Genomic DNA, 16478 nt, shown 5'->3' on the forward strand with positions numbered 1-16478 from the left:
AACACACAATTACAGCTATGTTTTCTCATTAGTGTGACTCCAGTGATTAGTTTTTGCCATATTTCACTTTGTGTTTTTATCCCCTAAGCGAGTTATGACCCTTTGAAATGAGTAAAAATTTTACATTTGACCTTGAACTTTAACCTGTTGCCATTATTTTAATTATTAAGTTACAGCCACTTAACTCAGCATGTAAGACTATCATCTTATGCACTTTAACATCAAAGCGTAAAATTAGCTGCCATAAATGTAATTCAAATAGATTTTGGCCAAAATGCAAAGGGCTAAAATTGCCATTTTTGATTGCGAAAATGACTTTTGATGACCTCTAAAAAATCAAGGGTTAAGGTTAGAGAAAAAATAAATGAGGTTTTAAACATCATTCATATGCATCTTTTTGGGATATGAGTTTCAAAAAAATTAAAAATGGTCGAGCGCACTCATCCGTTGAATCTGTATGGAATGACCCAGTAATTAAGTAGTCTTTCCCTTTTTTTCTTCTTTCTCGGGAATGTATTTTTAACAGGATGTTGTTTCCGAAATTTTAAAAAGTATTTTTTTCTGAAAGAGCATGCTTTAACGTACAGTATTTAGCCAATTTTAAAATAATTTGACAAAGTTTAATATTTTAACACGCTTTTATTAGCTTTACCTGTATGTATGTATGTATTTTGTAACGGAATCTTGCAACTCAAATTTCACCCACGTCCTGCAATCGGATTCTTTTGAAATTTGGCACGTGACCTCAGACCCAATGGCAATGCAATATTCTGTAATCAAATTAACTAATTAAAAATTAATTGTTAGTTTATTCCAATTTTAATCAATATTTTGAATACATCCAACAATGTGAAGGAGAAAACGTTAAAAATATATTAAAAAATGCTCGCAAAAAATATTTAAAAATGTCTATTAAAACCTTTGATTTTTTCTGCATCAGACAAAATTTGTTCCAATGTCCCAAGGTAATTAGAACAGGGATTGTCATTGTTTTTAACTAATTTCATGACAGAATTTAGGTGAGCATTCAATTGGTAACTCATTGTTGATCAGGCCATTGTTGAACAAAACTTTTATTAAAATGTGTGTATCTCAAATTTTCAAAGTAATACTATAAATATGATTTCTGCACGCATACATCGATGACTGAGATGGATTAACTGGATTTGACAGTTACTCGACAGGCAATTTATCGGCGCAGTTGAATGTTTTCAGAGCTTGGCCATTACACTTTAAGGAGTGTAATATTATTCTTTTTGGAGTTCGAGAGACCGCGTTTCGAATGCTGCCAGAGACATTTTGTCGCTTTTTTTTTGGGGGGGGGGGGGGGAGCGGATTTTATGAACATAAAAGATTTGAATTGTGTTGAAAAGAATATTTTTTTGTAAAACAAGTTGAGCTAAACAGAAACGAAAAAAAAGGAAAATAAAATAATTCTTTAAAAAACTAAAAAATACATGCTTTTGTAGCAAAATGAACTAAAAAGTTTAAAAAAAAAATGTTTGGATGATAAGTACATAAAGAAATTGACCAAACACTTAATTTTAATATAATACAAAAAAGCGTGGGGGGCTTGAATTTCTTCCATTTGTTGTCCATGCAAAAAATGAAAATACACAGCAACCCACGTTTTTTTTTTATTACATTAAAATTCAGGGTTAGGTCAATTATTTTATATACTTATCATGCAAAGATTATTTTTTAATTTTTAGTTCATTTTGCTACAAAAGCGTGTTTTTTTTTCTTTTAGTTTTTTGAACAATTATTTTATTTAACAATTATTTTAATCGGTGCGCAGATTGAAATTCATTTTTTACGCTGCACATAACATCACAAGTGATGAAATGTCATTCACTGATGCCATTAGCACACAGCACAAACTACCATAACCTGGCAACGCGGCCAACAGCAAATCGTAAACATTTAGGGCGGCAATGAAATAGCGAGCCAAAGTACAACACTTGGGATAAAGACCATACAAAAACTTTTCCTGGCTCCACCCGTTTTATTTTATTTATTTATTTATTTATTTATTTTTTATTATTATTATTATTATTATTATTATTATTATTTTTTTTTTTTGTGCTTATTCTATCAATTTCAGTAACTAAAAGTAGTATTTTTTAACTAGAGGAAATAACCCCATCGTAATTTTCACACTTTGAAATCTTTATTCTTTATTTTATTTTATTTGTGTTTAGGCACTGGCTACCATTTACATCTTGTAAAGGACAGAAACTTCAATCAGAGCGGCGTTTTGGGGTTAATTCAAAAACACATTCCTGGTTCGTCAGTGGAAAACAGTTCAGAAAAAGAGATTACTTTCAATCTTGGCTCTAATTCAGATTCTTCTTTTGCGAGAATGTTTGAAGAGCTAGAAAATTCAAAATCAAGCATGGGATTCAATTCGTGTGGTATTACAGTCACTACAATGGATGATGTTTTCTTAAAGTAGGTTTCTCTTAGTATCTAATATCTGTATCGTTTTTTAAAAGTTGCATTCATGTATCGACTTTGTTAAAATATTTACTTCAACTGTAAGTATGTACTATGTTTTATTTACTTAACGAAAAACTATTCTTCATCTTACTATGCTTCTACTGTAAAATAATTTATGAACAGAGTTAGAAAGCTCAATTGCATTTTTAAGGGGTCAATGCACGAGTAGGTGAAGAAACATCTTAGAGAGTGTTGGTAACATTTCTGATGACCTTGGAAAGAAGGGATTAACTTTAAAGTATGAAGTCTTTTGACAGATTCAGTAACTCTCGAATGTTTAATAATAGTTGAAGGTTTCCCAACATCTCTGCAAAATACTGTTGTGTGATTGGTCAGCCAATGATATGACTTAAAGTTTCCCTATATACCTTTTTCATGGAAAAAAAACCCATGGCTTAAGTCTCCCTATGGGTCAAACCTCCCTAGTTGCCCCTAATTATACTATTTGAATCAAAAAAAGTTTTTTTTTTTTTTTTTTTGGGGGGGGGGGGGGGTAAATAGCCCTAAAGTAAATTTAGATGCTTAATTTTCATGAAAGACAAGATATAAACTTACGTGTACAATTGGACCTCGTATTGTAGAATATAAAAAAATTGTATTTACTAAAATAATATTTTTAAATTATAGCAGCAAGAGTGGAATTATAAATGGGCCAAATGTTTGCAATTTATTTCTATTAAATGTACAAGTCTGGCGTAGTTCGTACAATAAATTATAGTAATCCTACAAACAACGTGGCGTACTGGAGCGTCAGTCCGACACCACTGCAGCTGAAAAGATGTCTTTGCAAAAAGCGATCCTACGTTTTTTTTTTTTTTTTTGCAGTAATAAAAGATAAGTCTACTTATTTAAGAACGTGTTTTGCTGATTGTCGTTTATCTGGATTGCCTTTAGTTCCAGTTAGTTTGGATTAAGGCCCCTTTATATAGGGGTTCTAGTCTGGATAAACGAGGTTTTATTGAACTTTAATTTTTATAAGTTTGAAAAGTAATGTACTTTTGAAGGTTGATTGATAAATAATGTTGGCAAATTTTAAGCCTACTAATAAGTAAATATTTCTTTCACCTAAATTAAAATTTGTTTTGGTACAAAATTTGGTTATGTCCAGGGTCCGACAAATTCCAGACCCCATTATTTTTTCTGGAGCCAACTCTAGTAGCACAATCGGTTGGGAGATGGTTTTGTCAACGGTGGAGCTTATGGTTGGCCAACGGTAGGCAGGTCCGCTTTGGCAACCGTTACCCAACCAACGATCTGCTACAGTGCCTAACAGTTTCCCAACGTGGGTAAAATGTTTTCCTGGCACCTAAAAGAATTTACGATTTTTGTCGCCCTCTGATTATGTCGTTTTTATTTTGAGCCCACTTGAGAATGCAGGATTTACGTCATGTAGGAAGATGCTTTTCTATGGACTTATCATATTTCTTTTCAGAGTTTCCATGACTTCTGAGGTGAAAGAAAATGTGGCAAATGGAGTATCGCTAGAAAATGCTTATGGAAATACATATGAAGGTAAATTTAGAAATTTTACATTGGCATTCAACTTCGTAAAACTTCTACATGAAAAAATAACTAATATCAACTTTCTCTTAAAATAGATGTTTACAGCGAGGCCAACGATGTACCAAAGGTGAGAAGTGTGGGTCATCTGATGTGGGGTCTTCTAATAAAGCGATTCAACTACACAAAGCGCCACTGGTTGATGCTTTTAGCGCATATAGTTCTTCCTTTTCTTTTAATGTGCTTATGCCTCGGAATAATTTCAGCAACTTCCTACACATTCAGAACTACATATCCGCCGCTGAAAATGGACATCAAGGAAATTTACGGGGATACAGATGGATTTTATTCAACAAACGAAACTACTAACACATTTGGAAAAACGATGAAGAAAGTAATGGAGGGAAATTCCATTAGCGTGGCAGAAACGACTAATCCGATAGACTACATCTTAAAGAAAGGAGAAAAAAACATTGTAAATTACTTGAAAAATTTTCACGTTGGTGGAAGTGTGAATAAAGACAGGACATTCTTCATAGCGTGGTACAATGGAGAACCATACCACAGTTTGCCGATATCACTTTCTATGATGAACACTGCCATTTTGAAAGAAACGAGCGGGTCCGGTTCCATCACGCTCACCAACGCCCCCCTCCCAACTTCTTATCGATCATACATTTCCAATAGCATTATTTCCGTATCAGGCTCGATTGCTTTCGCCATCGTCCCCATCGCCTTCGCATATGTGGCTGCCAGCTACGTGATGGTGCCAATTCAAGAGCGAGCTTCAAAGGCGAAGTTGCTGCAGTTGATGACTGGGCTGCACGAATGGCTGTACTGGCTTTCGATGTTTATTTGGGATGGACTCTTGCACGTAGTGGTTAGTATCGTGCTAATCATACCCTTCGCCATCTTCAGTCGATATGCATTCTTTTCTCCTCATTCTGACGCTATAGGTAAGACAATCAATATACTTTTATTTCTACTTTACTCTCCCCCACACCTTTATGTTAACTGAACTTCCCCTCTCCTATTTTTTTTCTTTTACTAATGTGGCTTGAAATATTTAGTTTAATTTTTGAAATTGAAGAATTTACTGACGCTCGACCTAAATTTTCATTTTTCTCACCTCGATGAATGGTAAGTAGCTTTTTTTTTTAGCCTGTCCGCACGTGCACCTACGAATGTATGGGCAACCAAAATATCCGTTTTGACTATCCCCGAGTTGATTACTACGAGTTTTTTCATGACGTCTTAGGCATATGTATCTCGCATAACTAAAAAACGGTTGACCGTAAAAGGTTGAAATTCGCAATAAACTTTTCACCAAGACCAATTGGTCCTTTAGAGGTACTGGGCTCCGTTGTCTTGCCATCCAAAAGCTTAAACTTGTGGCGAAATGGCAACTAGCTAGATCGAACTAAATAATAGTTTACTCACTGAGATCACTACTGACAGACGCAGACTGAAAAAATAATATTGGGAGACAGCTAATGTAGTTCTACGAAGACGGGGATAGCGTGGAGGTGAGCGTCCCCAGCCAGGCAAATTCGCAACTAAAACGAATTATAGGGGCACTGCAGTCACTGACTAATGGCGAACGAAAAAACTAAAACAAACGCAGGTGGTAACGAAGAAAATGGTAATAAGTCTAGTAAATTTTGTTCGTCTGCATGATTTTTTCGCTTTATTCTTTTTAAATTAATTTTTAAAGTCTTGTGGATATTCTGGCCCATGTAGAAAGAAATGAGAATTCAAGAAGCATTACTAAACGTCAAAGATTAATGCAAACTACGTAGTTCGTAGTTCTAAGCAGCTATTTCCACGATGTTGAATTCGATATTTATCAATTCTTGATAAAACTAAATAATAATTGTGGCCTGACAAGAATAACAATTAATGCTAGAAAATTCAATATGACATTACAAATTATTATCGAAAGAAGATGATACTTTTTTGCCTTGCTTGGCAGCGCTTATTGTTTTGCATTTGTAGCTGAGTTATTTTTCTCGAATTCCCGAATCGGTTAATTTAAAATGTTTCTGTTTCGATTTTTCTAATTTCTGAGCTACGATTTAATTGTGTCATGTTATGCGAATCATCAAAAAAATTCTCACGGATATATGGTGGTAGTTTTCTTTTCAGTTGATTGACCATTATTTCTTTTTACTTATCGAATTCTGTAATCTTACTACCATTTTATTCCACTCATGATAAAAATTAAAAATGGTTTAAGTAAAAACGCGAAATCTCGCCAAGGATACTTAGCTCGCACAATACTAAAACTATAACCCTAAACAAACTTGGCGAAACCTTTCAGCTGAGAATAAAAGCAACAAAATAAATTCTTTCTCGGTTAAACATTTTTCATTTCGTTCTACGATAATATATTCAGGAAAAAATTTTGCATACTGTCTATTCCAACTAAATGCTGCTGTAAAATATGGTTTGTTAAATTAATTTAAGATTAAAAAAAACCCATATTCTTACAAATTCACACAAAACAATAAAATTTTTACCTGGTTTAACGTTGTCCAAGTTTGTTAATCCAGAGTTTTCTGGTGTCAACGCGCTTTCACCATTTCTCAATCAAATCACTTTTTGGAGGGAAATAATGAAAACTAACATTATTTTGAGGAGCTCGAACACTTTCTGTTGCTGAAAGCAATCCAAGACACATCGATTGCGTTAATAAATACTCAGAACAAACTGCCTATGTTTAAGTCAACAGACTTACGTGGAACGCAATGTGGCAATGTTTTAGTTTTTCCGGCAGTTTTGTAAATCACCGCAAGGTAGCGTATTCGAGCGCTGGAGTTGCGAATGACGTTATATGGATTGCTTTTCGACGTCTGCGCGTGAGAGTTTCTACGGCTTTGCGCTACCGGAAAACAGTGACTGAACCGGACAGTTTTTTTTTTCTATCTCATTTTCAGTTCGACTGAAAAAATGCTTCGTCTATTATGTTTAAATACTAATTATTCATCATGTACAGAAAACTCATAAAAATGTAACTTTTTCATTATTTTGGAAAATTTTGAGGCGGGCCCATGCGCGACCGAAAGATATTAGCTGATCGAAACCAAATTTAAACACAATGTTTTGAGGCTCTGTTTAAAGACGTTACAAACTATTACATAAAGAAAAAATCTAATTTAAAAATTTTAAAAAAAATCAAAAATGATGTTTTTTTCATATTTTGTCAAACTTTAGGCCCAATGCGCGAACGGAAGATGGCAAACGATTTCCATAAATCTTTTTTTTCCTTTGTTTGTCTTTATAATTCGCAATTTTTCCGCGTTATTAAAAAATGAGTTTTTTTCGGCCCACCCTAATGAGTACACGCGTGCATTCTTTTGAGTTGTTGAAAAACATCGATTACTTAATAGGCTTAAAAGAAAGTAGTATGGGGTCAACATCAGGCTTTTCATGTCAATGATTCTTTTTGCTGCGAATACTGGAAAAATAAGTATTATGCTTTATTTTCAATGAACTGTAAATAAGAACGTATTACTTTTAATTTAGCCTTCTTTGCGGTTTTCAATATCATTTTCTTACCAGACAGCAATTGAAAGCACATCTTCTTATGGCAGGGGTGTCCACTCCCCCCCCCCAAGAGCAAAGGCGCACCCCCCTTAAATATTGCGAAGACTCCCCATAAAAATGAAAAATACGACTCAAAACACCCCCCCCCCCCCTAAAAAGTTCAATGGCCAAGTTCCCCCTTCCCTCTAGGTGGCCACCACTGTTATTTTAATACCGATTGTAAGAATATCCCGCTTAATGCAATGAATTTTCAATTTACCAAACCGTTTTAATAGACCATTTTAATCCCGGCAATGGAATATCCCGCTTACTAGAATAATCTTTCGCACCAAGAATTATATTCTATTAAGCGGGTTTGACTATCAAAAAAATTGACAACAAGCTCATTCGTTGTCCATTTTTGGCAATATAATTGAAACGAGCTGATGTGTGCATCACATGACTTCCTTTTACTCCAATTAAAGCCTCGGAGTGAGCAAAGAAACACTTTAAATATTTTCAGCCCAAATTTGTTGCGAACCGAAGCAAAGAAAACGTTTTATACAGATAAATTTTCGCAATATTGGCAGTTTTAATGTGATTCAGTAATTAACTCTCAAAACTTGGCGATCAAAAGCTTGGCAATGTATTGCTAAGTGTTTGCCAAATTCTAGCGCCGCTTGAGTTTACATTGAAATTAACAATGATTTTACCCTAAAAAGGTGTAAAAGACCCCCTTTGGAACATCTGAATGCAACCAAAAGAGAAGGTGCACAACTAGACCCCACTTGGAGTCTACGTACCAAATTTCAACTTTCTAGGACATAGCGTTCTTGGGTTATGCGAGATACATATACACATACGCACATACATACGTACATACGGACGTCACGAGAAAACTCGTTGTAATTTACTCGCGGATCGTCAAAATGGATTCTCCAGGCGTCTACACGTTCTTAGGCATGTATCCACGTCAGGTCGGGTTGAAAAAAAAATCAATATTCATTCAGGGGCAAACAAAATGGAAATTAAGGCCGATTTTTGAGTGAAAATTTTTTTCGCGAATACAATACTTCCGTTTTTGTAAAAGGAAATAAAAATAGGTAAATGTATGGAAAACATAATTACTATTGATAGATATACCTACTCGTAGATATTGATATATATACGAGAATGCGAGTTTATATATATATATATATATATATATATATATATATATATATATATATATATATATATATATATATATATATTATATATATATATATATATATATATATATATATATATATATATATATATATATATATATATATATATATATATATATATATATATATCTGTATTAATATTATATAGAGAGCGAGAAAGAGTGCGGATTTTTTTGTATGTTTATATGTTCGAGGTAATCACTGGAACTACTGCAACTATTTGAAAAATTCTTACACTATATGAAAGGTGCATTCTTACTGAGTGACATAGGCTATAGTTTATGCATATATGTATTCGTACTATTTTTACAACCAATAGTTTTTCTTCTCTACCAATTTCTGTTTCGTACTCTTTTGTTCTTATATACTTAAAAACGAACTCCAAATGATCCGCATCCGCAATGACAAAATAATTGAAGTTTCTCTTTAAACTGAATGCTGCGGGATGGGAACACGTGAAAGTGAAAAATATCCCGATAAAAGCTTTACATGTATTTGAGACTGCAAAAGATGGGGTGTACAGCATTGCATTAGCCTGGGGCATTGAAAACCATTTTGAGTCGCAGAATGTTTACGATTCTAAAGTTAATTAAATGAAATATTCGCTTCGGGCAAAGTAGTTTTTGAATTTAACCAGTGTAGATAGACGATAATAATCCGTGTTTCTAAAAGTTGTAATTCTAAAGTTGTTTAGAAAATTCTCAATTGAAAGAGAAAAATTGCACGCAATTATCGTACTTTCAAAGTTGAGAGTTAAAACAACAACGAACAAAAACCATTGATTAGGAAAGAATTTGACAAAGAGGAAAAAGTAAATAAAAATAATGTGCAGAACTATCCTTCATGATGAGCGTATTTAAGCATTTAAAAATTTAAAAACGAAAAATTAACTAATATAGTTCACAAATATGCTATCACAAAGAAATTGCCAAAAAAAAAAAAAAAAAAAAACAATGGAGGCATATGAAAAAAGCAAGTTTTCTGAAGAAAACGCGTACAAGAAGTTGAAAAGCACCCGAGATTAGGCCTCACCTCTTAGTATACAACATTCATCCTAATAGCTAATCTGAATTTTTTCACATAAGAATTCATTTGGAACATTTGCGTGGTCCTACATATTTCCAAAGTCGTTTAACAGTTAACAATTCTGCCAACCTATCAAGCATATAAAGAAATCGGTCTTATAAACGACGACAAACCTTGGAAACTAACCTTAGTTGTTACATATAACTTTCTGACTCCACTCCTAGACTCAGAGAATTGTTTACAACTATTTTAATTTTTATGTCATCTTTTAAACCATATTGCTTTATGGGAAACGTTTCAAAAAGATCTCTGTGACGACATAGTGCAAGGAGAGCGTCAGCAGAAATACTTTGATTGTCGTTTTCAAGGGCTTTTGCGCCATAAAAATTAAAGAAACCAACCAAGGTCAAGCCATAGAAAAATTAAAGGCAAAATTTGTGAATGAAGCGGACACTCAATAGGGAACTTTTGTTTGCCACTGCCGCAGAGAATCAATCGAAAAAAATCTGTTAATACATATGATTGGTACATGAAAACCAGGAATGTAAATTAATGTTGATCGCCATACCCGGTGGAACTGGGGAAAAATAACAAATTCAACACTATCCAAGAATCAATCAACAGGCTTTTGCGGTATTTATTATTATTATTATTATTATTATTATTATTTATTTTACGAAACTGCCGGTACTTTAGTTAGAGGTGGAAAAACTGACCATCCCACATTTGAACTACTTTGAATATCTCCTACAGAAAGAATCCGTATGTTTCATAAGAAAAAACGGGCAATTTCGAGAATTTCTTCAATAGAGTACTCCTTAGGATTTCACTTCATGCTTTTAAAATTAAAGGCGATATCCCAATAATCTTACTTCCGCAACTTTAATTTGTCTAATCTATGCAATTGAATTCAACACTAATTAAATTCACAACGGAATAATATGATTTCGAACATACAGCACCAGCTGCAGATCAGCTGGCTCAGAATCCTTGCATCCTCATGGTCCCTGTATATTCCTTTTTCCAATTTAAGTGATTATAATATCCAATGTAATTTCTTATGCGATCACCATCATCAAACATACAACTATATGATACGTAGCGCAACGTTACATAAGGGAAGATTGTATTGTTCAGTGGGATTTATATGCTGGTATATCTTGATCAGGAAATGAGGTACTTCAATTTGTTTCAAATATCATAAAAACGAAAAAAAAAAAATTTTTTTTTTTGCTTCCTATTTAATTTTTAAAATGCCTTTAATTCTAAATCTTTATTTTTTTTTATATTCTTTTTTTCCATTCTTATGCTAATTAAGTACCTTGACAACCTAAAAGCTTAAAGCTTCTTGAAGATATTTTTTGTGTACATATGTAATATTATGTCAATTTCTCTGATGTATGTATATACTAGATACTTTGATTTCTCTCATGTATGTAATACCTGATAAAAATGGTCACGAAAATTGTTATCCCTCATAGTTGAAATATTGACTTTTTATCTTTTTCATTAATTATTTATCACGTGAAAACGTTTATAATTTTCCTTTTTCATTATGATAACTAGGTACAGCACTACTAATGATGTTTCTGTATGGCTGGTCCAGCATACCGCTCACTTACATAATTTCTCTGATATTTAAGAAGCCAAATACAGGATTTACAGCCGTTACAATGACTTGTGTTATAACAGGTAATACAAAAAAAAAAAAAAAAAAAGGTTCAGTAACTTATTTATTTATTGAAAATTAAGAATAATTCGCTGCAAATTTCAAATTGTAGTGAGAATACCTAAACGAAAATAAAAGGGACATAAATGTATGTTCAAGCCCAAATAAATTTAACAGGGTATTTTGCATTCTTTTCCTGAAGCATAATTTGATTTCAGACAAGACGTTTACAAAACATCGGAAGAAATTATCTCTATGTTGCTTCCTTTGGTCCAGAAGATGAATAAACTTTTGGCACAGCAAGAACTTCATCTGAGATCTTGAGTATCGTGAAATGCAAATGTTTGGAGAAAAAAAAAAACAGTAGAATATCATCTTAAAGTAGAGTAGAAAGTGTTGTAAAATTAATAACATTGGATCTAATCTCACCAGTGGTTAAAGTGATGGGACTGTTGAAGATGACTTTAGGGAAGAAAGTTGGATCCAGAGCAACCGATGACACTCGTGCTGCCAACAGCGTTGCTAGAAATTGTCCAAAATCGCATGACCATAATGTTTAAAGCACCAACTGCATACAGCTATGGTGAACAAGCAGAGTGATAAACGTCACTCAAATTCATGTAATTTATTGTTTAGACTTTAGAATATGTAATTAAGATTTACACAGTCAACTCTCTCGATTGTCCGCGGAATAGGGTGGCACGTTAACCGCGGATAAGCAAATTCATGGATAATCCGAAAACTAGGCAAAAATGATGCTAGTGTATGCTATAGCTGAAAAATAACAATAACAGTCACATATATTCAAACTACGATACAGTCTGGTTGTGATTACCGTGGAAGGTTTGATGCCATTGGAAGGGTGGAGAAAGAAAGAAATAGGAATATCTACTGAGGTAAAATGGATACATTTATCTACATTCAGTTAATCACCGCCGATTTTATCTATTTATTTATTTTTTAAAGTGTGAAAGGCCGTGGATAATGCGCCCCGCGGATAATCGGGAGTTTATTGTACCTCTTAATCGAGCAATTTCCAGAGCATGTAAAGAATATCTACAATTTTGAACCTCAACAAGTCCCAGTGACTGGTTTTAGATTACTTGTATGAAATGTGTATAAGTGATTAAGTGATTTTTCACTAAATCACTTATGCACCGGCACCTGATTAAATGATTTTCCAGATTAGGTGACTTTTGACATTTATTTCTTTAACAATGAGTAACTCAGTACAGAAACAGCTCGTTAATTTAGAACTCTAACAAAATACGAGCTGAAGTTTTGTTAAAGCAGTGCGCTACGCAGTCAGCAAAACAGAGGACAAGTTCAAGTCCTTGGCACAAAAAGCTTCTTGATGGAGAAATCATTGTAGAAACTAGTTGGTATAAACCAAAAAGTTCTTCAACGATGTCGAAATTATCATTTATCATTCGTATAACACACCAAATTTGCTCAACTGCGCACTGTCTATAATATCAGTTTTCATTCAAAGCTTAAGATGAGTACATAAAAAGTAGTCGAAAACTTTGTACTGCATAGTGAATAAAATATGACAACGTATATAAAGTACAAATTGAGAATGGAAAAAGGTTAAAAAAGTTTAAAAAACCAGCAAACAGCTGTTTCGGCACTCTAAAATACAAGTGTCATCATCAGTGCATTAAAAACGAAGACAGGTTCACCCGACTAAAACACAGTCGAGGCGAACAATGGAATGAGAGACGAGTTGTAAAAGATATGAGAGCAGTACCGGAAACGATGACGTCAAGGTTACGTCAGAACACCGGAGGACAGTTGCACTCAGGAGAAAACGTCACGGACAAAAAATAAATCAAATAACTGACTTCCACACATTAGGAAAAGGGGGAGTGCTAGACAAATCATTGACGATTAAATTAGCATTTTTCCATATGTAATATGACTCCCAAAAATCTGAATCATGAATGGACGAACACTCGTGAATAACTTTGGCGGAAGAAAAAATAAAATTATGACCGCAGGACCAACAATGTTGAGCAATAGAGGAGCGTTTGAGATCCTGTTTTTTGACGTAATTTTCGTGTTCTTTTATCCGGAATTTGAGGGATCGTCGAGTCTGCCCAATGTAGGCCAATTTGCACTGGCAGGAAACACTAAATGCCCCATTTGTCAAGGTTGTGAACAGGGTGTTTAAGCTGTGAAAATTTTAATTTATTAACAGGAGAAAAAGTGACGGAAAAATGAAACTTTTTAAAGATTTTGGCAATTTGTAGACTGATTTTAGGAAAAAAGGGTAAGACAACGGAACTCGAATAGTTCATAGGAGCAAGTGTTTGATTTTTGTTAGTTGAGCTACATAGCTTCTTATAAATGGTATCAATAATATTTGATGTGAATCCCCGATCCACAGCAATACTTCGTAGGTAATTCAGTTCTGGTGAAAGTAAATTAGAATTTGAACAAATGGCTAAAGCACGATAAATAAAAGATCTAAAAGCAGCCAATTTTTGTTTAGGAGGATGAACGGATAACTTGTGGGGGGGGGGAAGAGAAACAGCAAAGGGTTTACGGAAAACAGTAGTTGTAAACGTATTGTCATGACGAGTGATGGACACATCAAGAAAAGAAAGATGATTACCAGATTCTAATTCAACTGTAAATTGAATATGTGGGTCAATAGTATTTAGGATGGATAAAAGGTTATCAAGGTCACTGACAGACGAGTCCAAAAGCACAAAAATGTCGTCAACGTACCTGACGTAAAAATCAAATTGTATAATTTTAAATAATTTAAGTTCGAAATAGTGCATGTACAAATCACTTAGAATTGGACTCAAAGGGTTGCCCATAGCAAGACCTTCAGTCATCCGGAAAAAATTACCGTCGAAAACAAACGTGTTTAGTTTTAAGCAAGAACGTGTTAAATTGCACAATTCATTGATCTCAAAGTAGGAAAAGTGATGTTCAGTTAATCTCATTTTAAGGCAGTCTAACGCACCTTCAACAGGCACGTTAGTGAAAGAATGATTTCACATCAAAAGAGGCCATTCTACGGTTATTTAACTGAAAAATTCGAAGTTTGCGAACAAAGTCAAGAGAGTTCCGAACAATAAAACAGTTGCTGGAAAGAAGAGGTGAAAAAACGGAAACTAAAAATTTGCCCAATTTATAAGAAGCACTACCAATGTTAGAAACAATGGGACGGAGAGAAATGAGTGGTTTATGCACTTTAGGCAAAGCGTTAGAATCATCTTTCTTTTCTTGATGTGCCCATCACTCGTCATGACAATACGTTTACAACTACTGTTTTCCGTTAAACCCTTTGCTGTTTCTCTCCCCCCCCCCCACAAGTTATCCGTTCATCCTCCTAAACAAAAATTGGCTGCTTTTAGATCTTTTATTTACCGTGCTTTAGCCATTTGTTCAAATTCCAATTTACTTTCACCAGAACTGAATTACCTACGAAGTATTGCTGTGGATCGGGGATTCACATCAGATATTATTGATACCATTTATAAGAAGCTATGTAGCTCAACTAACAAAAATCAAACACTTGCTCCTGTGAACTATTCGAGTTCCGTTGTCTTACCCTTTTTTCCTAAAATCAGTCTACAAATTGCCAAAATCTTAAAAAAGTTTCATTTTTCCGTCACTTTTTCTCCTTTTAATAAATTAAAGTTTTCACAGCTTAAACACCCTGTTCACGACCTTGACAAATGGTGCATTTACAGTGTTTCCTGCCAGTGCAAATGGCCTACATTGGGCAGACTCGACGATCCCTAAAATACCGGATAAAAGAACACGAAAATTACGTCAAAAAACAGGATCTCAAACGCTCCTCTATTGCTCAACATTGTTGGTCCTGCGGTCATAATTTTATTTTTTCTTCCGCGAAAGTTATTCACGAGTGTTCGTCCATTCATGATTTAGATTTTTGGGAGTCATATTACATATGGAAAAATGCTAATTTAATCGTCAATGATTTGTCTAGCACTCCCCCTTTTCCTAATGTTTGGAAGTCTGTTATTTGATTTATTTTTTGTCCGTGACGTTTTCTCCTGAGTGCAACTGTCCTCTGGTGTTCTGACGTAACCTTGACGTCATCGTTTCCGGTACTGCTCTCATATCTTTTACAACTCGTCTCTCATTCCATTGTTCGCCTAGACTGTGTTTTAGTCGGGTGAACCTGTCTTCGTTTTTAATGCACTGATGATGGCACTTGTATTTTAGAGTGCCAAAACAGCTGTTTGCTGGTTTTTTAACCTTTTTCCATTCTCAATTTGTATTTTATATACGTTGTCATATTTTATTCACTTAAGATGAGTACTTGCAATATTGCAGTTCAGACACGTTCTCTGCAAACCTCCATGCCCATGCCATCTATGCGATGTACGTCTAAATATCTAGATCAAGTAATAACATTAACCTTATTTTGATGTTACTATATTTATAATGAAAAAAAAATAATCACAGCATTTTAAAGGTTTACTTTGAATATGAGAACGGATTTTAGAGTTTCAAGAAAAAGACACTTCATTAAAAAAATTGCAACAAGTTTTCACGTGCCACTTGTAATACTCAGCCGTGCCACACTGTGGCACATGTACCGCAGGTTCGCCATCCCTGATCTAATGCATTAAAGTTTAGTTGTCTGATCCTTAGCTTTTTTTTTTTAGGTACTGTGGCTGGGAGTATCTTAAGTGCCTTGCAACAGTATGATGGGGTCAAGAAAGCCGTGTGGTTCTTCCGAATTTTCCCAAGCTATTGCATCGGGTCTGGATTTTCCAATTTATTTACCTTGGCCTACACTAATTCATTTTGTGAAAGTATTCCCTCCAAAGATCTTAAGCTGTATTGTGCTTCGCAAAATAAAGATAAAGAGAGTTTGCTTTATCAGTGCTGTACAGGTAAATTTTCCTTATGCATTTAAAAGTAGCTGTGGTGTCCAAAATTTAGGTCACAAACGCATCTCGCATATAATTTTGTTTGAGACCTTAATTTTGAATACAAATGCATGTATTTGTAACTTTTTCAATCAATTTAAAATCATTTGTTCTGGATTAAAACTT

The 16478-nt window shown here is 34.2% G+C and overlaps 1 protein-coding gene across 1 annotated transcript in view; it reads left to right on the forward strand.

The window, feature by feature from the left end:
- LOC129217491 (phospholipid-transporting ATPase ABCA3-like) overlaps window positions 1-16478 on the forward strand; it is a 161855-nt gene that overhangs the window by 83887 nt on the left and 61490 nt on the right. The window contains exons 14-18 of the mRNA XM_054851803.1: window positions 2202-2451; window positions 3932-4011; window positions 4098-4955; window positions 11328-11453; window positions 16086-16316. Of these exons, the coding sequence (XP_054707778.1) occupies window positions 2202-2451; window positions 3932-4011; window positions 4098-4955; window positions 11328-11453; window positions 16086-16316 (1545 nt within the window). The remainder of the gene's footprint in view (window positions 1-2201; window positions 2452-3931; window positions 4012-4097; window positions 4956-11327; window positions 11454-16085; window positions 16317-16478) is intronic.

The sequence above is a fragment of the Uloborus diversus genome, chromosome 1 (genome assembly GCF_026930045.1).
Source record: "Uloborus diversus isolate 005 chromosome 1, Udiv.v.3.1, whole genome shotgun sequence".
In the NCBI taxonomy this organism is placed as follows: Eukaryota; Metazoa; Arthropoda; class Arachnida; order Araneae; family Uloboridae; genus Uloborus; species Uloborus diversus.